This window comes from Symphodus melops (genome assembly GCF_947650265.1).
Source record: "Symphodus melops genome assembly, chromosome: 19".
NCBI classification, from domain to species: domain Eukaryota; kingdom Metazoa; phylum Chordata; class Actinopteri; order Labriformes; family Labridae; genus Symphodus; species Symphodus melops.
The window spans coordinates 3,232,487-3,257,124 of NC_136709.1; the positions used below are offsets into that span (position 1 = coordinate 3,232,487).

At 40.9% G+C, this 24,638-nt stretch overlaps 1 protein-coding gene across 2 annotated transcripts in view; it reads right to left on the minus strand.

Moving 5' to 3' along the window:
• The window catches only part of kif6 (kinesin family member 6), a 67,274-nt gene that overhangs the window by 42,038 nt on the left and 598 nt on the right, over positions 1-24,638 (minus strand). For both annotated transcript variants that reach the window (XM_079369899.1, XM_079369900.1), the window contains exons 2-9: positions 23,581-23,690; positions 21,570-21,644; positions 15,641-15,788; positions 15,440-15,549; positions 13,230-13,359; positions 7,538-7,744; positions 6,264-6,407; positions 6,057-6,143 (exon numbers count right to left, since the gene is read on the minus strand). In XM_079369899.1, coding sequence (XP_079226025.1) covers positions 6,057-6,143; positions 6,264-6,407; positions 7,538-7,744; positions 13,230-13,359; positions 15,440-15,549; positions 15,641-15,788; positions 21,570-21,644; positions 23,581-23,690 — 1,011 coding nt within the window. The remainder of the gene's footprint in view (positions 1-6,056; positions 6,144-6,263; positions 6,408-7,537; positions 7,745-13,229; positions 13,360-15,439; positions 15,550-15,640; positions 15,789-21,569; positions 21,645-23,580; positions 23,691-24,638) is intronic.

Consider the following 24,638-nt stretch of genomic DNA (forward strand, 5'->3'; position numbering starts at 1 on the left):
GAAAAGAGAAGAAGGACCCTTTCAACATCACGTCAAAGCAGAGACCTGTGATTACCGATTAATGGTGGGGAAAACAGGCCAAGAGCAGAATCAGTGGATAGTTTAGTTACACAAAAGAAAGCCGACCCAGTTCAAATAAAATTCTGCATAAATCTCACCACAAAAAAATAACATACTAAACCACCAGAAATAACAAGTAGCAATTGTTCTTTTTCTTACATGACCCACTTCTGTCTTCAGTGTAAATCCCACTTAACTACCATCACTGAGTCTGACCACATCGCAAAATACTACAGCAGACTGAGTGACTGGAACTGAAAAGAGTCAATACAACAGAAAGTGGCGACCGTGTCCCTCAGTCTCACGGTGGCACTGTGTTGTGAGGGAGCCAAAAATCTGTGAAAACTAAACAGGAGTCAAAGGTCAGGACGGAGTTAGAGAAGAAGCCACTCTTCTAACAAACAAACTTCTGACAGGAAAGTCAAAACCCGTCATCAAGTCAGACATGCTCAACTCAAGACGCTCTTGAGGAGAAGCAGACCTGCAGTGCGGTTTGGTTTCGGGTGCCACTCAGCTCAGTGAAAATTTCATCCCTAATCCAGCCCGTATCGTATTTTCGAACCTTGAACATCAGAGCGAACCGTCCCTCACCAGCACCACTCCCAGTATCTCTTTTTTGGAACTTTTGGTCTGATGTAATTCTCCCAGCTGTATCCTGAGGCACTGACCGCCACTTGTTGGTCAGCAGAATCGTTCTTCTATTTCAGAGCGGAGAGACCCACACTGGTACCGCAGCACCGGAGGAAGGCTTTCAAACGCTCCGAATAAAGAAATGAGTCAGGCCATGTGACTGATGATGTCGGGCCTTTGGAAACGAAACAATGCAAAAAGATAAAAAATGATTGATGCAAAAAACAATACATGAACAGAAATGTCACGTTCGATTAATGCATTATTCGTTTTAAATTTTGCCTTTTTCAATAAGATAAACAACAGCAAGAGCAAACAAGAGAGCGAGAGAGAGGAAACTTGGCAGAAAAGGACCCAAGGCTAGAGTTGATCCAGGGCCAGCTGTGTTGAGACTGTGGCTCACGCTCTCACCATCGAGTTTACTGGTAAACACAAAACATGTTGCAGAAAAAAAAGGCCTCACTTTAAATGAATAATAATCTTACAAGCAGCCTTGAATGGGCCCAAGCACCATCACACAGAAGAGGTGAGTTGCCCCTACAGCATAGAGACAGGTTGACAGTGACATGGATTTCCATGTGTCATGTGTAAAACACAAGGTCAATTTCAAGAGGTAATAACACGTTGAAATTGGGGTGCTGGTGGTGCAGTGATTGTGCACGCGTTCCCATGTATAGAGGATATAGTCCTCAACGCGTGCGGTCCAGTTTCAAATCCAGCCTGTGGCTCTTTTCCCGCACGTCAATCCCCAGTCTCTCGCCCTGATTTCTGTCTCTGTCGTATCTCTCTAATAAAGGCAAAAAAGTCCAACAACAAAAAAAAAAACTCTGATATTTGTAAAATAGGTCTTCCTTCCAAATGCCAGTCCACCCGCTGAATGTAAGCATTGAATTCACAGGCTGATGGGCCAATTAAGCATAGCAACAGTCTGCTATCCATCAAAATATCACCATTGTTAAGAGGAAACGAAACGTTACAAAGATGAGCGGACATTGCTGGAGACACGGCTCCCATCACAAGGATTTAGAGGCCTGCTCTCATGTTGCTTGGCAATAACTATTAACCTTCCTCTTGAATAAATGCTTTCCCTCCTGTGAAGAAAACCACCCACAGTGAACAGCTAGCTCAGCAGTATGTCGCAGTTTACACCATAAATGCATGCATCTAACGTAGTGCGCCACTCACAGACCTGCTGCTATGACGGGGAGTCTTTTAATGAAGGAAGAGGAGTCACAGTTTCCCCACATACTAACTCAGGAGGCCATTTATCCCCCCCACAACAAATGATAACAGATGGGCTCTGTTCTGTGCATGGCACCATTTAGGTAGAGATTCTACCACACCACTACAATTACAAAGTACCTTCAGTGCATGGTGAACATCAACCACTCACATGAGAAAGAGCAGGGACCTTGGGAGAGCAAAGCTCCCACAGGAATTTTTTCACACACGCTTCCCTGACATGTCTCCCTGCCGGGCTGCAGGCAGGCCTCTGTGTTTGATTCACAGGTATGTGCTAATCAGAGCTGTCTACTCAAGCACAATGTTGTGTGTATCTTTAAGTGAAGGGAGAGTCCAGGTTCAGAAGGGTCACCAAGCCTCTTATTTTCCTCTGCTTAGCTGCATTACAACACATTAAGATCACATTTTTTGAATGACAGAAACGACTGATGGCAATTAGGCAGAAAACAAACTCAGTGCACTGCAAACAATTCTTACGTTTCCATCGAGTGCACTCAGAATCAAGGTTATAGCAAGGTGCTGGAAACCTCTGAAGTTTCTTAAACTGATGACAACTCTCTTAGCTGCAGACTAAAATCTTCCTGCTCTAACTGGAGGATTAAGACTGACTTCAGTGCTTATAGAGGAAACAAAAGAGCCAGCCTTATAAGGTTTGGTCACTGTGGCTGACTTCATTTTGATCACGGTCAACTTTCAACACCTCATTCTTTTCCCTCCACCGGAGACCTGTTAAATGTTTGGTCTGGTCTGGCTGCTTTCCTGCTGTTCAGTCTTAATGCATTTGAAGGCTGAAGCGTCGGTGGCATCATTACGGCAGCATGTGGTCTGAGCAATGTCTTAAACAGTGACAGTAAGATTTGAAAAAGCCAGCTCAAATTTTCAAATCAATTATAACAGCCTGCTTGGCAAATAGACAGTGTGCCTGAAGACGGGGGAACAAAATGGGATTTTGACTGTCACACCGAACCACAGTAAATGACATCACTCTAATCTGCAAAATGCTCTGCTGATTTTTATTTTTTGTTTTCATCAGCGAATGAGACGGGGAGATAGAAGGAGAGACAGCGAGACGGGAGTAACACACTTCACAGTTATGAACGGAGACAAGACGTTTGCCCGCGGAGTTCAGGTTTTTCCTGAAGCTGTAAGAGAGCTGGACAGGATAAGGAACAGCCAGACTCTGTCACAATTACTGCGCCGGCCGCAGACTCTCTTAAAAATACCTCTGCAGGGTTTGCAAGTGGCCAGCCAAGTCTAAGTAGCGGTAATACAGTAGCAGTTGATCCTGAGGCAGGTCACAGTGGGAGGGGAGAACTACTGCTGTACAGTAGAGCCCTGAAGGGATGTATTTTTTACATCAACTCCCAGGTCTGCTTCCTGACTCACCACCATACAGAGGAGGTGTGAGAAGTAAAGTATTTAGAGACAGTAAAGGATGGAAGCCATTTTTAAGGGCTTACCTGTGTAATCATTGAACAACGTTTTTAATTTAACAAAAGGCAGGTATGGAAATATGGATCATATATAAGGCTGTTCAGCAAAACATATGATGCAACAATCCACCAATCATCTTTTACACTGTTTAGGGTGAGGATTCAGGAGTTGTTGTCACATTGCGGATTGAAAAACAGGGAGGAGGACCCAAAGATTTATTTAAAGGAAAAGGCAAAAGCAAAAACTTACTCAAAACTTTATCCAGAATCCAAAATAAGTAAACACAGGGAGCCATGAGGAACAGGAGACATGAACGAACATCTACCACGACACACGACAGGTTACAAACCAACTGACACAGACGTAAAGACACACAGAGACTAAACAGACATGATTTAATCAGACATCAGCTGAGACTAATAAGGCAGGTGAGGACAATCAGGGCAATCAGGACTCAGGAGAACACGGAGCTAACGATCTGTCAGAGGAGAAGTGTGGAGACAATCTGCACATTGATTTGACTTCTAATTAATCACAGCCTTTGAATTTATTTCATTTCTTTTTATTGTTTGTGTGTGAAGAAAGTGAACATTGCTTTTATATATTCGTGTATCATGTTTGTGGAGATGATTTGCTGTTATTTGATGATGATTTAATACGTGAAATTGTAATCGGCCTATAAAACCTTGTTTATAAAAAGAGAAAAGGAAAAGGGATGTTAGCACTGCAATAATGTACCTTAAACAACTTTGATCAATGTTAAACCCAGAGGTGAACTCTAAACGTGATCTTGATGTTATAAAGCCATCAAAGTGAAGTTTCCTGGTGTCTAATAAAGCCTACCTTTTATTTTTATTCCCACCCCGTGGTTTTTAGGATTATTTCACCGGTAAGAAGGCACAGGGGAAACATGTTTAGATGAGCTTTTTGTAGTCCATTATCTGAAAACTGTAGTTCCACCCCGGCAGATTCGCGTCACTAACCTCTGCCGCCGTCACATTATTATGACGTCACAGAGTGAAAGTGCGGCCGGATTGTCAAAACATCGTGATCGCCTTTTCCTAAGTCCTTTATGAATTCTCCTCACACCTTTCCTTAACCCTGTGACGTTTTCACCCAAGAACTATAATGTAAATCAGGAAACACACTGACAGCAGGAAAGACAACACTGAGAACTACAAAGTAAAGCATGGAACTAAAGGCACACAGAATGTAGCAAGACACACAAGAACAGAGAAACACAAGAATAACTACTTACTAAATACAACCAGACACACTAAAGACCAACTAGGGAACGTTAACACACAGGGAAACAACACGAGGGAAAAATGAGAACCGAACCAAACTCTGAAATACAAAACTAAAACCATGACAGTTGTGGGCTATGTGCTGAAGCTGTAATTCTGGTAAGAAGCTGGGAAAACTAGTCGATCAAGAGTCTGACACTTCAACCAGGCAACACAGACTCACACCTAAAGGCTGATTTAGGAACAACCACTTGACTTAGGAAGCATGTCTTTGGAGTTTGGAAGGAAGCTGAAGTACCTGAAGAGAACCCGAGCATGAGTGAGGAGAGCGTGCGACCACGGCAGAGAAAGGCCCAGTCCAGCCTGGGATTGGAACCAGAAACCTTTTTGCTTTGAGGCAATAGCACTATCCGCATTGTAGCCCATGCTACGGCTTCTTATTACGAAATCATTTTCAGCTTTACATCTCCAACACTTCTCAAGTCAAAGAATGATCACTACTATTAAGAAAGTGAATGTATATTATATGTATCAAATCAAACAGAATGCCCAGTCTTGTTTCAAACTAAAACCTCTGTCTATTTGTTTTATACCTCAGCTGACTGGACAAGTTGTGGTTTTTATCAGTCAGTGTTTACAATAGAATGTCAGTGTAAAAAGCCAGGATGGGGGAATTATTTTAATATCAGAATATTTGAAAAACTCTGAAATCTATTACCATTAACTAAGAGAACATCTCTCTTTGGAACAGGTTTGTAAAGGGGAACGCAAGGGAAGATTGTTCTAGATCTGTTTGTGTTCTGAGAAGGATTGATAAACGAACGGATTAAATGAAATGTGCTCCAGGTGTTGTTAAAATGTCACAGACACATTTGCTCTCTAAAATGTGATCAGGTCATTCAGGGGTTCAAGTTGTCTGCGACAAACTAAAGATGTTCCCTGCAGGTGTTTCTGAGGTAATGCATCTACATAAAGGTACTGAAGGACTGATGCAGGTAGTGAGGCTGAACAATGTAACGCTGTGTTGTCAGACAGCCAACATCTGGGCTGAGATTGCTCGATGTCTCCGTACACGTATACACAAACCAGTTGCCAGCTGGATTCTTCCTCAAAAGGCAGTAAGGTATTTTGATAAAATATGCTGAAAGAGAACTGAAGGCATGTAAACGAGACGGGGAGAGGAATGCAAACAGGACCTGTGAGCAGTCTAAATATTACAAGACAGACAAGAGAACACGTGTCAAAGGTGGAAAACTGCTTACATCGGAGTGACTGTCTGACGCTGGAAAACTAATTTGCTGTTGGAAACCTGAGGAAGACCCACCAGATCAAGTTAAGGGTCTTGTTGGTATCAGGAGGGTCTAGCTGTAATAACCCAGCTCAGTAAGTCATGTTTATGCAGTTTGATTGTGTGCTCATTCTAAACTTTTGTGTCTCTCTCACCAGGGCAGGATCCAGTTCTTCATTCAGTACCGCCTCGTTCTTGATGAGAGCCACACGCTGAGCAAAGCGGCACGTAGAGATGGACTCCTGTAAAACAAACAGTTTATAAAAAGTGGAAAAGAGGAGCTTTTAGGCCAGAAAGACAATTTTCTACAATAAGTCCTAAGTCATCTTTGGACAGAACATGACAGACTGATAGATCCTTACATCAAGGTTCCTCTTGTCCACGGCCATAGTAGCAATCATTGTGGTCATGCAGTTTCCTCCAAGGCTGTCCCTCAGCACAGAGGTCAACATGGAGTTCCTGTAGGGTATATGGGAGCGGTTCTTCTCTGACAAAGCTATGATCACCTTGAGAAGAGAATCATGAAACAAAAACAGTAGTGAAGAAAGAGAGCCAGAAGGAAAATATTAAACTTCCCAATATGGCATAATCATCCTTTTTAATCATAGTGTGTCACAACTCTTTATACCGTGCCTGCAAAGATTGCCACTAAAAGTTCTAGATTTTTCCACTGACAGGCTCAAAATGTTTTGGAGTGCCTCAAAACATGACAGTAATGAACAATTTAAAACAAGAGCTTTATTTTCAAGAGTAAGACACTTTTTTTTAAACTGGAATCAACATTGCTCTTTTTAAATACAGTAATAACAACCAGAGCCTGTAAGTACCAGAAAAATGCACTTTAAGTGGACCTACTTGTCTCATTACAGCCTATTTTTACCTGCTGACAGGAGAAGTTATTTCTTTTGATGACAAATATAAAACACCTAGCGTTGAAAATGGGTACTGCAGTCCAAATTCAAAATAATAAAGAGTCCTCCCCCTCCTCTTCCATAGAGTCGATGTGCATGCAGGTGGTACATGTGGTGGACACTGAAGCTTCAGTGTTTTGCCAGCTCTGCATCCTCTTAAACCTTTCTGTGTTTTAACTTCTCTCCATTTTTTTATCATCTCCAACATTCATCCTAGTTTTACCACATTTCTGTTTCTAAGGTAAATGCTAAGGCTTTTTAGGTTGGCTAGTATCACTTCTACAGTATCTGAATCAGTTTGCTCGCCTGCTTCCATTTCTGCTACACAAAACAAATGCAGATCATTCAGGACCAGAATCTAAAGTTAGAAGGAGGACATGCTGGCTGTTGTATTCTTGTCAGAGAAGCCAGCACTTCAACATAACATGTTTCCTTCATGTCTGATCGTACTACGGCCATTTTGTAATGTAATTCAGTGGAAATCTCTCTAAAGAAGAGTTCCTGTAGGATAATAGTCCTTTAATTTATCAATTCAAACTGTACTGAAATCATCAGGAGTCATTGAGACCATCTTTGGCAAAAACAGTCCAATTTAAAAGTACAGGATTTACCCTCAACAGATTAAGGAAATCATTAACATAGCAAATATAGGAAACTGTTGGAGAACCTTTTTTTGTTTTCAACACATTATTTTAAAAGCATGTGTCGGAAGTGTCTGCTTGTACCTGCTCCAAGTAGTGGAGGGAGAGGTTGATGTACTTGGCCTCAGTGAGCAGATGCCCATTCAGGCCAGTCTTGCTAACCCTATCAGATCCGGCCAGGTCCACCAGGTGGAGCTTCGAGCGCCGCAGGGTCGCCGAGCCCGGCTCACGTCTGCACAGGTGAACTGTAAAAACACAGTGGGAACGTGTAGATGCCTGGTTCATTGGAGTCTGGATGGGAAGAGAGCGAAAGAAAGAGATGAGGAGAGATCACATCGTAATGGTCTTGGGTCTGTTTTGTACCAGACTGACTCATCAGGATCTAATACAAATGTTTGAAATACAAAAAAGCCCATATTGAAACAACAAAAACATGTTCCTTTGATTCTTATTTTTTCTTGCTCCTGCTGGTTTAAAGACAAAAGCCACACCATGTGTAACCAATGAGCAGTAAACACATGGAGGCGGCTCTACAAAAGCTGGTGTTGCTTTTTAGATGGTCACTGGGAGAGCAGAAGTCACATTGAGACCAGGAGGAGACAGAAATAGGGTGTGAGTCACTCTAAACACATTACACTTTATTAACTGGAGGAGGAAGGGTTACTCATGGAGGAGATAAACAAAGGAAATGAATATTCACTGACAAAGTGCTGATTATAGACTTCTTGTTGTTTTGTTAACGCCATAGTTTGTAGGCTGCTGACACATTATGGTGGTTTCAAACTAGAAGAGATCAATTATCCTCACGACGATTAGCTTGTAACACAGGCTGAGATTCTTTTCTGTCAGGAGTAAAGTCATTGAGCTGTGATTGGGTCATGACTAACTCTTTCTCTTTTGCTTGAAAACATTGTCCAAGACATTCAAGGTCGTTCATCTTAAAGAGGTGCTCTGACCCTGACTTGTTTTTGGCGTAAATGTGTCAACACCTGCTTGTTAAGGTCATGACAGTCCATGACAGATCTTCCACTACCTTAACCTGCAGCTATCATCTCCTTTCTCGGTCCAAATTCCCTTCACTCTGCACACGTCCATGTTTGCTCCTCAGGGGATCCCCTACAGGAATATGAAGCAGAAGTATGATGCTGACAAATCGAAGGATTAAAAAAAGGTTCCAGAGTGAGGACATAGTGTCCATTGTGAGTAATAATACTTTTTACAGTCTTACCACTGACAGCTACTTTCCACATCAACCAAATCCAGACTGAACCTCGATAAGTACTGTATGTCAAGTTCCAGCAGGGACATGCGTAGGCAGTTTACTGTCCAGTATGATGTCTCGAAAAAAATGTTCACCTTACGATCAATGTGCCAACGTCTGTCCTCCTCAGTGCATGCTAATACAACCACTTTCAAAGTACAGAATTCCCTTTAACACTTCCTGAGATGTGAAGATTTGCTACTGGTGTTAAGAAATCCCAGCTCACAATGCGAAACAAGTGTGCAAGTCAATTACACTTAACATAATTAACTTAAGAGCAGCTTCACAGAAACAGACAGCAAATAAAGGCTTCAAAAAGATGTCAAAATGAGGATTGCCTTTCATACTGTAGAAATAACATAACCACACCCAGATGGTAAGCAGCAAAATGAACATCTCAAGAAATGTCCAGAAGTGAGAAAAAGTTGTTGCTTTTGGATTGTTTTTGTCTTTTTTTTCTCGATGCCAAGAGACTTATCTGTTTCACTTGTGATGTTCGGGCTGTTTGCTTTTTATTCAACTGAAAGTCAGAGAAAGAAGCCCAGCGGACTTTGAAGATGGATAAAAGAGCACATCAGTACTGTCAGAAGTGAAGTTGAATTCTCGGTTAAACCTCACATCAAATGACAAATAATTATCCAATGACCTGCACAGGTGTTTTTTTAACGTTTCATAATCAGAATGTAACCGTGTACTTCATTCACACCGTGAGGAGATACAGTACACACTATATGCAACACAGACAATCACACGAAACATTAAAAGTCATAAATGACGTTGCCAATGAACAGTCATATCTAACGCATGAACTTAGTTGACAGTTTATTAGGGGTGATACATGAAGGTATTCATCATCCATCTCTTTTAGATAGTCTGTTGAACTGTGTTATGTTTTACTGACAGCTGATTCTATTACTTCCTACACCTGGTTGGTGAACTGTCGGAGCAGATTTTGCGTTTGAGTTGGATTTCAATGGTTTTGGTTTAGATGGACACATGATGGTGATAAGAGGTCACTGGGGTCAAGTGAACAGGTGGTTTGGTTTATTGTTTATAGGTTTGGATCAAGTAAACTGTTAATACTGTAACATCCTCACATTAAAAAACTTTTACTGGAAACTGTAATTCAGGTTGAAGGTCCCTTCAGATAGGTATCACCTATAGGTGGATAGATAACCTCTCATTTTATCTTCAGTGATCAGCACATGTAACAAGCAACTAAAAAAAGATGAATCAAGTGTCAGTCAGCAACGTTGCACTGAAAATCAGGGATACTTCAAGAACTCTTGAACTGATACTGTCCAATCAAAGTTGTTTCAGTCATTGTCACTTACTTTTGTAATATTGAGATTGGAGACAGTGAATGAAACAACCACTAACAAGTCTTTTCTCTGTGGCCCTCAAAACAGCAACAATCTGAACATCATGGTGCATTGAAGGACACTTGATTCGAGCAATAGAGACCACTAACTTACTCAAATATCTATTGAGATCCTACATTTTGTGACTTCAAACAAAAAAAAAAGTGTATTTCATCAAACTTCTTTTTGCAGCCTGTGAAGTCGCCCCCTGCTGGCTCTTTAAAGGTTGGGCAGGTTTAAAGGACAAATCTGTTGACTTCACAGTCCCTTTGTATACACAGGGGCATCAAGTCAGTCTTAGTGGTTTGAAGACTGCAGAACAAAATAATCACATTGGAGTCACTTCCTTCATTCTCCTGCTTTCCTACCTACATCCTGTGTTGACCATGTTTTGATCTCACACAGACCACATGCTGACCACACACTGAGCTGCAGTGGGTCACAACGAGGGGGCAATCTGCTCCTCCAAGCCCCAGAGCACTGAGACTGCTGATTCAAAAGATTGACAATTAAGTTGTGTTTTGATCACTTGCTATGAACCCTTCTCAACGACTAAAGTTCAAGTGGGAGTTTAGATAAAGAGAGCGGGGAAAGATCCAGAATCTGCATCCCCACATGTGAAGAGAACTGAGACAAGGACACAAGGAAAAGACCAGATGGGAGGAAATGTTTCCTGACAAGGTTAAAGGAAGGGTTGAGGAGTTGAGAAGGTGTATTTATTTCATGCCCAATAAAAGTGTAGAGGGGATAGCTGAGTCTCAAAGCGAATGAGCTCATTGTCGTTTGAGTGTTGCTTGAATAAAAGTGTCATCTTTGATCCACATGGCTGGGAGCGGGAGAAGAAAGAGAGCCTTACTGTTCACTTTATAGAAAGTCTTTGTGAGATCTGAGATCTTCTGGGATGTTTCTGGCAGGGACAAATTGGATTTGTTGACAGTGCTTTGTTTGCTCGAGGCTCATGAGAAACCTTGTTTGGAAGAAGTTGCAGAGAGCACGAGTTCACTGAGTGTGGGAGGACTGTACCGGGGGCTCCCCCCGCTGAACTGTGAAACACCTCCTTTTTCTGATTAACAGACTAATGTCAAATCCAAGAACTGAGTTTCCAATGAAATATATCCCCCAGGTTTTTCTGCAGGGGATACTTTGCTCAATATGGAGTCATAGGAGTGCCAGTATAACCCTTATGGAAAGAGGAACGGATGAAAGAAGAGTTGAATCCAGATAACTGTGTATTGGGCCGTCACGATTTTCATACCACAGCAACAAAAATTAAAGTCTGATTTGCCCAACATTTGGTGACTTCTTGTTTTTAATGAACAAAAATACAAATACGTTGGCACAAATGCATATGTTTCAATGTATTTGTGTAATTCACTCAGTGAATAGACCAGCACTGATCCTTATTAAGACTGTGGATCACTAAGGGAGAGCCTTTTAAAACATGTGCTGACCAAATCAAAGTAACAATGCTGTGACAACCTGTAAAAATACTGACATCACTAAAAAGTGATGTACTTCTAAAGCTACACATTTTTAAACATGTAAATACTTTGTAAATAAATGTCTGGATTCTACAAATTATATCGACTTTTCTTTTGCTCCCTGGTTCTCAAACTAGATGTTTTTTTCTCTAAATGTTGAAGGGCTATCACCTGAGGTTGCTAAAGAGAAGGGGATAAATAGGAAGATGAAATGTAAAAAAAATCAAATTTTCTTATAATTATTTCTTGATATAGTTTTTCATTTGTCACTACAATTTACTGCATATTAAAATCCTTTATTATCTTTGTATCCAATAGGTTTCATCATTTAACCTCCATTTCATTCTACAGAAATATTCTTTAATTAATTTTACAATAAAGGTCTCAAGGTAGATTTAAAAATTTGCTGTGTCTACTATTTAAACAAACGGTATATTAAATTGTATGGTTGAGTTTGACTAAAGTCTCTGATTGACACATATGTGTTTTGTTATTCACTTAAAAACAAGCAATGGGAGTAAAAAAGGTGCTAAAGAAGAGGTGATGAGCCCTGTTTGAGTTTAAAGCTCAGGTCACAAAGTTTAAAGGGGTTGAAAAAAGTTGAACCACAACATGTCTCATCAGTGTGGAGAGTCTGAGAGTCTGAGTGTAGAAAAAACAACACCACAGCATAAAGAGAAATTACAGAGAGCAGGTTTAGAAAAACACAGTAAAAGGGACCACAGGGGACTAAAATAATATTTTAGAAGGGTCTTAAGGTAGCCTTTACAGCGCACACTGCATATGTGGACAACAAAAGTACACTTTACGCCACTTGCCCAGGAAGTGTCTACAGTGCTCATGTGAGACACTGCATTTATGATGAGTCAATAAAAAGGGGAAAGTCATGTGTAGGATTGGGCCATAAAATGCTGTTTAAAGGGGTATGTCTTCGAGTTCACTTTGATAATGTTGGTCCATTTTGGGCATCTTTAATCTGTGTCCATCAGCCTCTTAGCAGAAAGAGTACTATCAGGGGCCTGTTTGAGAAAGAACAGCTGATTTGAGTTCATCACAAATCAAAAGAGGAGATCCTCGTATTCTAACCGTTGAGTTAGACTTCATTCAAATGTTTATTTTTTCTCTGAGAGACTTCATGAATTACAGTTTAAACACTGAAGGAATGTCAGGTTAGAAACAAGTTGAGCTCCTCGAAAAAAAAGCTTTTAATGTTAGGAGCAAATGGAATCACAGTACAGTAGAAACGATGACGTGGAGGCTGGCAGGGAATCATAAGAGTGATTCTCTCTGCTACTCCTCCGTCGACTCAGATATTAAAAAAAAATTGTGAGTTCACTGTAATCAATGAACATGTGAAACCGACCTGAGGAAGAGAATATGTTTACCATTGATGTATTCAAGTATCATTTACATGATGTTTTTTTATCACAACAAGACATGTAGCAACAATATGGCAGAGTTCAGTAGAAGTCACTGTTGAAAGGAGTTCTGCCTTTAATTCTTTACCAATGCAACTGAACTTTGTTTTAAAGTGTGGGACTGTGTTTCTTACACTAAATGATTAAATCAAACCTTGTTTTCATTATCAGTGATGATTATAAAGGAGGGATTTGTGTGATCACTGTTCTAACAGTTGATAATTCCTTCAGAAGCTTATGTTCTCCCGTTCTTACCTCTGCAATCATACGATTTGTGTCGCCCAGGAAAAGCAGGTTCAGAGCCTCCTCCTCATTGGCTGATGGCTGCAGTGTGAGGTTCTTCAGATGGATGTTCTGCTCTGGATCCTCCATAATCATCACTTTTCTGGGAGAGGAAAAGAATCATATTTCATGAAACAGACATTCCAGCATAATGAATCAGCCTCAAGCTGTGAATTTAAAAAAAGGACCCAGAAGGACAAAGCCAGCTCAAATTCAACTAATCCAACACTGAAGTCATTATGAAAAACTCATTAAGTCAGTTATGTCATCAATTTCCTTCCAATCACTCGGGCCTCGCTCGGATCAAAATCCAAACAAACCACATCTGTAAGGCAGTGTGGGCTGAGACCCCGTTTGACATGTGCTTTATCTATCGGGGGGATTGTAACAGGCTGGGCCGGCTTTTAAAAACAAACAGGTGATTGGTTCTAGCTCTCATCAAGTGCTCAGAAACACAGCGTGCTTTGACAGATGGGGCTGAAAAGACTCCTCTGATCCTACTGTATTATTTCCAACGTTGGAGCTGCAGATCTGGGGAGGAGAGGAAGAAGAAGCAAGGGGAGGAGGAAGAGGAGGAGGAGGAGGAGGAAGAGGAGGACGATGAGAAGAAATATAAGTAGAAGGTTCAATGAGAAACACAAGGTCCATCAGAAGATAAAATGATCATTACATCTAGGAGTAACGACTCTACTCCAAGCGCCCCCCGAATGTCTGCGCTCCTCACTCTCTATCTCTGAAGCTGAGCCAGCCATGCTCCGGCCGCTTGTATCTCATGCTTTCGGTCCCTACCCATAGCTCATGACCATAGGTGAGGGTTGGAACGAAGATCAAGCAGTAAATCGAGAGCTTTGCCTTCAGGCTCAGCTCCCTCTTCATCACAACGCTCCAGCAAAACGTCTGCATGTGCTGACACTGAGCCAATAGGTCTCTCCATCTCACAGCCCATCCTTCCCCAACACACTGTGCTTAAACTCTCATTGGGGCAAAGACTCGCATCCAGTGTTTTACCGACATCCCAGCTGCTTCGAACTTAACTGCAAACCACCCTAACACCTGCTGGAGACAGGAGAAATGCCAACAAAACCTTCAAATCTGCATAAAGGAGAGATGAGATTTTGAGCCACCTACACTGGAAACCCTCCTGCTCCCGGCTGGGCCTTGAGGTCCTGTCCATGAAAATCACAAACAGAATCGGTGACCAGGGGCAACCCTGGCGGAGGTCAACATGCACCGGGAACATGTCTGACTTTGTACCAATGATGCGGAAGACCTCCCATTTTGGTCATACAGCGACGGCTCCATATTCCCCCAGTACTCCCCACATAATCCCCCGACTTAAAGTACCTCTAATTATTTCCACAACATTAACTAAAACAAGAAAACAAGCTCTGCTGTTGAGGAGTGAAAGACAGAAGCCTACAGTTAAAGAATTCTGTCATTGCCACGGCTTCTCCTTGAATCAGCAAGTGTGACCGCAGCATGGTTAACAACGGGCACTGTCTATTTCCAGAAGTCTGTGATTTGTGGGTATCGGAACCCTAAGCAAGAACCTCTGCGATGAGAGAAAAACTTAAATGTCGCGCCTGAAGTGCAACCACTACTTTGAAATGAATAAGTATCTGGTATGACAAAAAAAAAAGAAGAAAAAAAGTAAGAGTTTGATCATGCACACAAAACCTCCTGTCGGATAACATTTAAGGGACCGAAACGAAGAAGAAACGACAAAGACAGACGAAGCACAGAGGGAAGAGGCCAAGGATGAGCTATAACAGAAAGAAACTCCCTCAGACCAGCTGCTGAAGCTGCTAGCTTTTTCTTCACATGACCCTCTTGCACTCCGCTCCAGTGGCAGAGTCCGCCACCAGGCTGACCACATCCATTGCTGTTCCACAGTCTCATTATGTCAGCTGGCAGTTTGTAGTGAGGTGGTAAATACCAGAGTCTCCATATTTCACCACATACTGACTCCAGGCCAGCCTGACGAATGGCTGTCCAGGGAATAAATCCCAGTTTAACCCCCAAGTGTCTGAGAGAATAATAGGGTGAGCAAAACTCCTCCTGTCATCTTTAAAATGACTGTTTCCATCACATACTAATGCATGTCTTTCAGGTGAAATAACGTTTTAAAGGTATGCTTCTTATTGCCCTAGGCAAGCCCTAATAAGAAAAAAAAAAGAACTGACGGTAGGTCTTCAAGTCGAGATGCTTCATGTCTGGAATCCAGAAGGTCATATCCCATCTCGTTGTAGATCTCCAGGTAGGAGACGTGTGTGGTATAAACCATGCTGCTGTCCTGTGAACGAGGAAGTTAAAAAAGCAAAGATAATGTGCAGCATTGAAACTAAGAGCATGACGTTTACGTTCAGGTAATCTGCTGAGCTGACCTGGCTGAAGTATTCAAACAGGTAGGAGAGGGTTCGGGGAATAACTCCGCGGTCTCTGTAGCGCTCAGCTCCTCCTGTGATGGTGAATGTCTTTCCGCTTCCTGTCTGGCCATAGGCAAATATGGTGCCATTGTAGCCGGCCAGTACACTGCACACACAAAAACAACACATGTACAACAAGTAAGAGCACAGAAGGAGACCCTTGGCAACATGCACTCATGTCCACTGTCTCCAGAAATAAGTGAAGTTATCTGAGGCTAGTTAATATCTGTTTGTGGTGATTGCTGAGGAAGGTTCATTCTGACCTGCCAGTGGGGAAGTCCTCTCACATGTCGTGACTTTATTTTTTAAACTGAGCCACTGTATACAATACAAAAGCATCAAACTAGCTTTAAACCTACAAAACAAATCATAAAACATCCCTTCAGTGTTCAGCATTGACTGAGGACTTTACTAGAAAGACTCTAAAACGTGGTTGAAAGTGGTTTGAATCTGTGTCACGCAGTGGACCCGACACCAGCAGGGCTGTGAGCAGACCTCTTGTCTCTCTGTGCTCATCCTGTTCCCTGTTTCAGAGATCTTTACTGTTCATTAATTGCTTAACTAATTAAGCTGTCATAGGCATCTCCTTTACAAAACAGACCCTTTGATTAAATCATTGGTGGGGGGACATAATGAATACAGAAGCTTTGGATTGAAAACAAGTCTCTCTGAGTCGAGCTGAGCTGAAACTACCTCTGGAATACAAACTGAGTGAAACCGTTCATGCTGTAACTGACAAGAAACAATACCAGCATTTACAGTACCAGCATTCAACTAAACAACAATTTAAGCTAGAGACACTTTGTTATTTGTCAACTGTAATTTTGTGGCTACATTTACACAATAAAAGGCATTTGGACTAAAGCAAAAATAGCAAGAAGATATAAAGAAGCTAACAGCAGTGCTCCTGCTAACAGGGAACCTAAAGAGAAGAAGATACAGATATTAAAAATGTATAATCCATTATAAAAACACAGAGGGTTTAGTGGATGACATATGCTCTATGTGCATATGCAGGTATGTGTGTGATTGACAATGCAAATAACTACCAGTATAATTTTTCAAAAGAGAGTTCAGTGTAAACAGAAAATATTTAAGAATTCAAATTCAGTGAAGTTTAACTGTTGACCTTAGATAGCAGAGCAAGTGCATTTCACGTACGTGCAGTAGAAGTTCCTGGAGCATGGTTCATGGACGAGCTGTTAATGTAACTCCATGAGATCACAGAAACAGATGACAGCATACATAATAACAGTTTATGATCACTGCTGGACTCTTTTTAAAGAAGGCTACATTTATGCAACCAGACAACACAAATAAAGCCTTCCAATAATTGATCGACACTGGAAAGTACAGTTATTTTTTATTTTGTTGGTCATATGTAACCACACTGATCATCCCACTATAGCCTCGTATGACGTCTAAGTTCTAATTTGAAAGAGTCCAAGGGACTTTTAATTATTCCCTGACCACTGAAAGTCTGAGTCAATTGAATGTGACACTTTAAATCAACAGAAAAAGATGGCAGTGACTGGCTGCTATGGCGACAGACATCTGCCGGTAAGGGAGAAACGTCTCAGAGTATGAGTGACGGAAAGGGACCAAACCCAAGCACCAAGGCAGGGGCTGATAAAATTTGGTTTGGCATTGAGCTGCCCTTCCACACGTGCACAGGGGCAATGGAAACCAACTGTATCTGATTATGTTTGAGCTAAACAAATATGCAGAATGATGGCACTCGGATATAATCAGACTATGAAAAAACTGCTGTTCTTTATTCTTGGACAGAAATCAGACAGAAATTGTAAAAATTGCACAGTTGCCTCTGACACGCGAGCTTGCATCAAAGGTGAGGAAAAACTCTTTCCTCTCTGACTTGCCAATTGCAAGGAAAACGATATCTTGATGGTATATTTTTCAAGATGAATTATAAATTAACCTAAGCCTCTCACTTATTTTAATAGAACTGCCAAACCAGTATTTAAGCAGTGTGTGGGTTTCCCCTTTATGCACGCTGTACAATTCCACACCCTGCATGTGAAGGAGAAGGGAAAATAACTGTATGTCAGTTTATATAAAACACAGCGTCCACTTATTTAAATGCTGTTTGGTTAGTCTGACTTGGATGACCATTGGCAACCATTTAATCCAGTGTGAGTCATCACAGTGATGGACATCGGGGACATGCGAGACAGACTCTGTGTTTAGTGGAATGTCAGTACTAATGATGCGGCTTGGGCCTCGCCTCTGAGGCTTTGGCGTTTCCCACTGCTTGTTCCTGTTTACACCTCAGCTTTCCTGGAGATTGGCTACCTATCATCTCGAAGATCCTTGTTATTTCTGCTCATTTTATTAAGAGCAGTGTGTCCGAAGCTTGCGGTAATTTGGGTTTATTATAAAAACTGAACACAAACTTCTGTTCAGTTTTTTTCACGTCTGAACTTCATCTGCAGGGTTCATAAAGCTTGTGAAATGGGATTACAATCTAGATAGAGGGTTTGGCCTGCCAATTCAGCATCATTTCCATGACTCCTCCTCTCCTGGAGCCGTTAATACCGGTTTGTTTTTAAACTACCTTGATGTGGTTGAAATGATTGGCTTCACTTACACCGCAGCAAAGACCGAGACGAGTGTGCAAGTAAACCAGTTAAGGCTTTTAGCTTAAGATGAAGTGCTTCAAGTACCAACCTAAAAGACCACCTGACAGGTTCAGAAGAAAGGCAGGAAGTACATCAAAATGCATTTACAACAAAACTGCTGAGAATAAAAGTGACTACTGTTTAAACCTGAAAAAATGTCTCCAAACCAAGCGGCCATTTTTAGAAAAAAACTGCTGTAAATTATTGCTTGGTACAAAATCTCACAAAGCGCACTCTACTTTTCTCCCAAAATGTCAACAACAAGGACAAGCAACAGAATACAATCAACGCTTGAATCAACTTTGTATATCTTGGGGTATTGCACGGCAAAAGTTATATTGGCAAGAAGATTTTGCAGTCTGTCTTTTTTGTGTTTTGAACCTTCCACTATGTGGAACTAAAGGAAATACAGTAGCCATGCCTGAGATTTCGACACAGTATGAATTCAATATAAATTGGACGTGTTTTGTTGGATAACATTTACTTACACTTGACAATAATTACTCTGTGCAATGACTTTGACAGAATATTGGTATGTCTGAGGCCCGAAATGGAATATTGGTATGCCAACAGCACATGGCCAAAAATTAAACTCTAGCACATGTTTTTTAACAAATCCATTGTTAAGGTCTTTTTTTAATATGCTGCCAAACTATGGATGGTTAGGATCAATAACATTTGGATGAATGTTTAATCATGCCCTTTTTCATGATTGAGAACTTTTTTTGACTTTTTGGTTCAAAAATTAGCATTACGTGTTCGAAACATACTGAAGAGGATTGTTTGCTGAAAGGGGGAACTATGGAGCCCATGGCCACATCCAAGCACAAGACCTTTGCAAACATGCAATTAATTTTGACATAAAGAAAAGAAACAAAGACAATAAGAATGCCTCACATTAAAATAGTCTCCCAGCACCATTAAGCTTTGAGGCTTGGATAAGTTTCACCCATTCATTCTTGCCTTTTAGCCACTTTGGTGAGACTGGAATTAAAAGGTTAAATCTCAGTTTTAGTCAGAATATTCAATGAGTACACAGACATCCTGCAGAGGGGAAAGAAACCAACAGAGGAGAAGAAATGTCCGATTAGGCAGACTGACTGTTTGACTGGTGTACTTTAAGCTGTAGACCGACCTTCAAGTCATATCAACAGCGAAAAACGCCAAGCTCAAATTAATACAGTAAGACATAACCTGGTTGTGACAGATGTGTTGAACCTCATGTTCACCATCTGCCACAACAAAGGGAGAACTGTTTAAAATATTTTGGGATTTTTTTTTAAGACTGCTGCCAGAGCAACTTAATACCCGAGTCAGTGAATCAGTGAACCTGAGTGAGTCAGGTCAAACACATCCAAGAATGAGTCAGTCCACCCAGACGTCTCAACACTGTTGTTTATAAGTAAGTCATCCGATGGCAAAGATAATGATGAGCACTTGTGTGATTCTGAAAATAGATCCTATTGTGACTAATAAAAAGACTAGAGGTGGATGATTAAAGTGAATAACAGAGCTGGCAAGAAGAAGGAGAGGAAGGACCTCATAAACAGATCAACAACAAACCAGTGTTTGATCACAGGAAATTCCAAGTTAATTTCCCCTCCTCTTAGATGTTTCTATTTTGGAAGTTTGTCCAAATTTAGACTGAGACTTGGGCAAATGGCTGAAGCTGAAACAGACACCTCTATAGTATTCCTCTGCTGAAATGGGGGGAGCAATGTGTCTTTGGTAATTGGTCATTAACATCAGGAAATGGAATATGATAATTAGGAGACAGAAGAAAGAAATATAAAACATGTTTTCTGATGAATGTGTGGAATTTAAAGACTATGAAAACCAGCTGAGATGTTTCTTATTCAATCTAGTGGGGTAATATGAAACAGCTTATTCGCTATATTGCCTAAGCTCACACAGATGTTTCTTTCTCAATGACACAGTGGAGATGGTTGGGGATTTCAGGACATGTGCTGCCACATAGTGCTCCTCACCCTGTTGGACCCTCAAACTGTGCAAAGGTTTACTTCCTATAGCAGATGAGGAAATCACACCAGCAAAATCAAAGATGCTGTCCCCGTCTGGTGCTCTGCTGCCACTGCCAAGGGCAAGAGCCGGCTGGAGCCAATCATCCACTCTGAAGAGAGGCTTATGGATGCAATCTGTCATCTCTCCATGACCTGTACACCTCAAAGACCCTGAGGCATGCAGGTCAGATTTGACCACCAACACACACACACACACACACACACACACACACACACACACACACACACACACACACACACACACACACACAAACTCTACTCTTTGAGACACAAGGGCCCCCTGACCTCTCACTGTTCGTCCCCAATACCAACACCAGACTCAAAGTCACATTGTGTTTGTATTGTGTCACAGCTTTGTATGCATCACATTACCACACAGTCTCTGTACCTGTACTTCAAACTGTTAATGTGAGTTCTGCACACTCAATATCTTTTACAGGATTTAAGTTTATCCACGGTTGCAGAACTGCTGTTAACTCATTTTTTTAATTGTACATTTGTTGATTGTTACACACCGAAATAAAAAGACTATTTCTTTGTATTTGTATGCTTACTTGGAAATTAAAACTTAAATGTAACATACTCCTGACTAGAGCAGCTGGAACCTGAAAAGGCTAATTGTACTCCTTATAGCAGCACTGATAGAAAGAGAACAATATGTTTTATTTTATTTTATTATTTTAAAAGACGTCATCGCCCATTTGTTAAATATGTACTTAAACTGTGGCTATACAGTATCATCTTTATTTGACTATGATCTAGTTTTTATACAGATAATGTCTTGACTAATAAACGCTAATCCTGAGCACCATGTTTTTCTAACTCTTATGAGACTTAAGGCTCAAATTGAGTGAGCAGTTACACGGTGCCTGGTATAAGTCTGTGTTGTGGCAGAAACATGGTTCTAACACTCGCAGATGGCACAGTGTACCATCCTGCCTGCCAGCTCAGTCCACTTAGTGGTTTAAGAATGCAAAACACGCCAAAAATCACAGACACCCTCCATTTCCATCCTAAAGAAAACTAAGCTTTACTGACTTCCTGTCAACATGGCTGGCTGAAGTCTGTGTGGCCTGAAGCCGTCATGGAGAGAAAAACAGTGGTGGGCACAGGTGGACAGGGATATAGTTTTTGTGAATGAATGAGATAATTAGAAGTGGGAGTTTTAATAGGTGACAAAGGCCTTCATAGGTGAGAAGATTTTACCTGTCAGCAACTGGTTTGACAATGTTTTCAAATATATCTTCTTGTTTGGCTGCTTGATCGAACACCTTCTGGAACCTAAACAAAAAAAAGAAGCACAAAGACATCATGGTCTTGCTTTCTTCCATCAATTCATTTCTTCCCACAACATACAGTGAAAATGTGAACTCATTTATCTCATGCATTAAAAGCTCAGCACAGTTCCCCACAGTATTACTGAATCAGCCAAAAAGCAGTCTATATAAGTGGCTGAGCGGATCAGGAGGAGTTTAGTCATTCTGTTTTCTAAAACAGTCTCAAGCCACCATGTTTCATCCCACAGAAAGAAGAGGGCGATGTGAGAGGAATCCGCCCAGAAAGATTGTTAAATGTGGACATTTTTATTTCTATAAGGGCACAAGGGAACCTCCACAAGCTATTTTAGGGCTCTGTGGTTTTCAGAGGCTTTCAGTGTCCACTGCTGTCTGACTCCCGAACTGTGAATTTAGGGCTTGGAAGCGTGGCATGTGCCCTGCCCAGAGGGTATATAAGGATGCAGCTTCACCACCAGCCTTAAACAGATGTTCTGGCTCTGCAACGACATACGCAACTGGTCGATGAATTATTCATGGGAAAAAGTTTGTATGCCGCCTTGAAGGTCTAAAGTGTGTTTTAGGGAGCATACCATCTTTCATGTTGTATGGTATCATTCTTCATAGCCAACCAATCTTTGAAATAAGAGTTTATTTACATGAAGAAGTGGTCATCAGCAAGATTCTTGTTTTTTTACCCTTTGAGCATGAAGCAACCGTAGTTTTGATGTTTTGCAATCACTTTGCCCTGTGTAGCTAATTATGCAGATATTATTGAAAGACTCCATATAATCATGTTTCTTATTTGTCTTAAGTTCTTTCTGAAAACAATTGTAACCTATAAACCTGTTTAAATGTGATTGTTGATCTTTTTTTTCCTATAGCCTGGCTGAGGTTATAGCCTAAATAAATAGAGATAAATACCAGAGAATGTTTTTATATGTACTTTAACAGTCAGTCATAACTCAATATAACATCCGGACCCAGAGAAAGCGTTATTTGGGTATTCTCCATCTTTTCATAACCACAGTCTCTCTGTGCAGAGCTCTAGCATGAATGGAACTGATCTCACTTGTGTGCTGCACATGAAGAAGATCCAGCATGGTGTGATGGGCAATCTTAACATCATTTTCAGCATCTGGCAGTTTTTGGATTATCTTCCCCGATAAGACAGTTTCCAGACAGTGAGTGGTTTTAAAGCTCACCTGTCTTTAAACGTTTGTGATCAGAAATATTCTACTAATGATGCAATGTAGCATAACGTCCTGCAATGTAGGCCTTGTTTTTTTTGGTGTTTTTTTTCTGTCTGACTTTATTCTTTATAGTTTATACTTACTTTATACTGAAAATGTTAAAAGAGCATGTTTAAAAAAAACCATAATATATGTTATATAAACCAATCAGTTCTGTTAAATTTACTTATTTATTTTCTTGATTTGGTCAAAGAATGTCTTTCATTGTGCTGATGCAGCCTTTCCATTACAACTGAATTAAATTGCAGTTTATTATCTTAGTCAGATAAATAACTCTTATTCACCACACTAAAGTCTGCTTGTGTATTAGAACAAGCGTGTATTAAAACTTTTTGGCAATAAGTTCTATCATTGCCCTTCAGTGTAAATTATAGAAAGATTGGTTAGTTCTTATATGAAAACAACAAAATGGGTGCTGTGGTGGAGTAAATAAAAACAATAAAAAGGTGGCTTCAGCTTTGGGGTATCAGAAACTTCACAATCATTGAGCTACCCCTAAATACTGTTCAACTGTGCTCATATTTTGCCAGATATAATATTTTATATATGAGAGGGAAAAAAAAGAGGTTAAGCAAATCATATTTCAAAAGTTCAAAAATAGGGCTCCACCCTAATGGGTAGGCTAATTTAGTTTAATAGCAAATGGAAGGTTTTTCAGACAAGTAAACAAACAGCTCCATCACACTGTACCTGAACCTGTAGCACTCCCTTTTGTTGTTGACAAAGCCATCAGCCAGATCCCTGGGTATGACAAACTCTAGAGAAGCACCTGCCTGATCCTCATTGTCCACAGAGTACACCTGAGGGAGCCAGAGACAACAGAGAACACCACCTTCAGGCTGACGTTCAACACAACAGGAGAAAAGTTCAGGACATGACCATTCGTGTTCTGTTTTAAAAGAGATGTCCACTACTGCATGTGTCACATGATTTGTGTGCTGCTATGCTATGTGGTTCTATACTTTACATGCAACCTGAAATAAAAACAGTGGCAACACATCATGTTAGGTTTTAAATATATGTTTGCTGACTTGCGGTTTGGGTTTTGCGAGCACCAAAATTGAAAGATGGAGTTTATGAAGCATAGCTCCTGTGGACTGCACGAGAAAAGAACAGCCGTGATCAGCGCACAGTGTGAGCAAGCTTTATAAAATCACCTCTGCTCACAATAAGTCCTCAGGGGAGTTGAGAAAAACTGCACAACATTAAACCAATATAGACTGAGCTTTGGCAGTGGAGGACATTTAAAGAGGGGCTGGCTGGGTCAATCCTAATGGCCCCTGTCTCTTTGTATTTTCGCTTCAGCATATGTTCTGGCATATGTTTCCAATGAACACTGATCCAATTACGTGTCTCCAGGGTACAAGGAATAAAAGATAAGACCTAAATGATTGGTTTGTTTTTCTCCGTGTGCCAGCCTGCAGCACCTGAACGCCACTGTTCTGTTAGTCCTCACATGGCACATGTGGAGAACCGCAGAACGTCAAACAGCTCCGAGGAGGCACCTGTGCTCATTTCATTTTAGGTTAAGGTGTCAAAGAAACCCCTTTAAAAAATCTGAACATGTTTGCCAATGGTTGCTGTGTGCAGACCATAACTTGCACTTTGGGGGGAAGGCAGTGCTGCAAGAGATGGTTTTGCATTGTATTTTTGTCACTGACATTTTGTTTTGTGTATGAATCCAAGAAAGATCCTGAATCTAATTATAGCTTGGTTGACATTATAATGATATTATAATACAAGCTTGT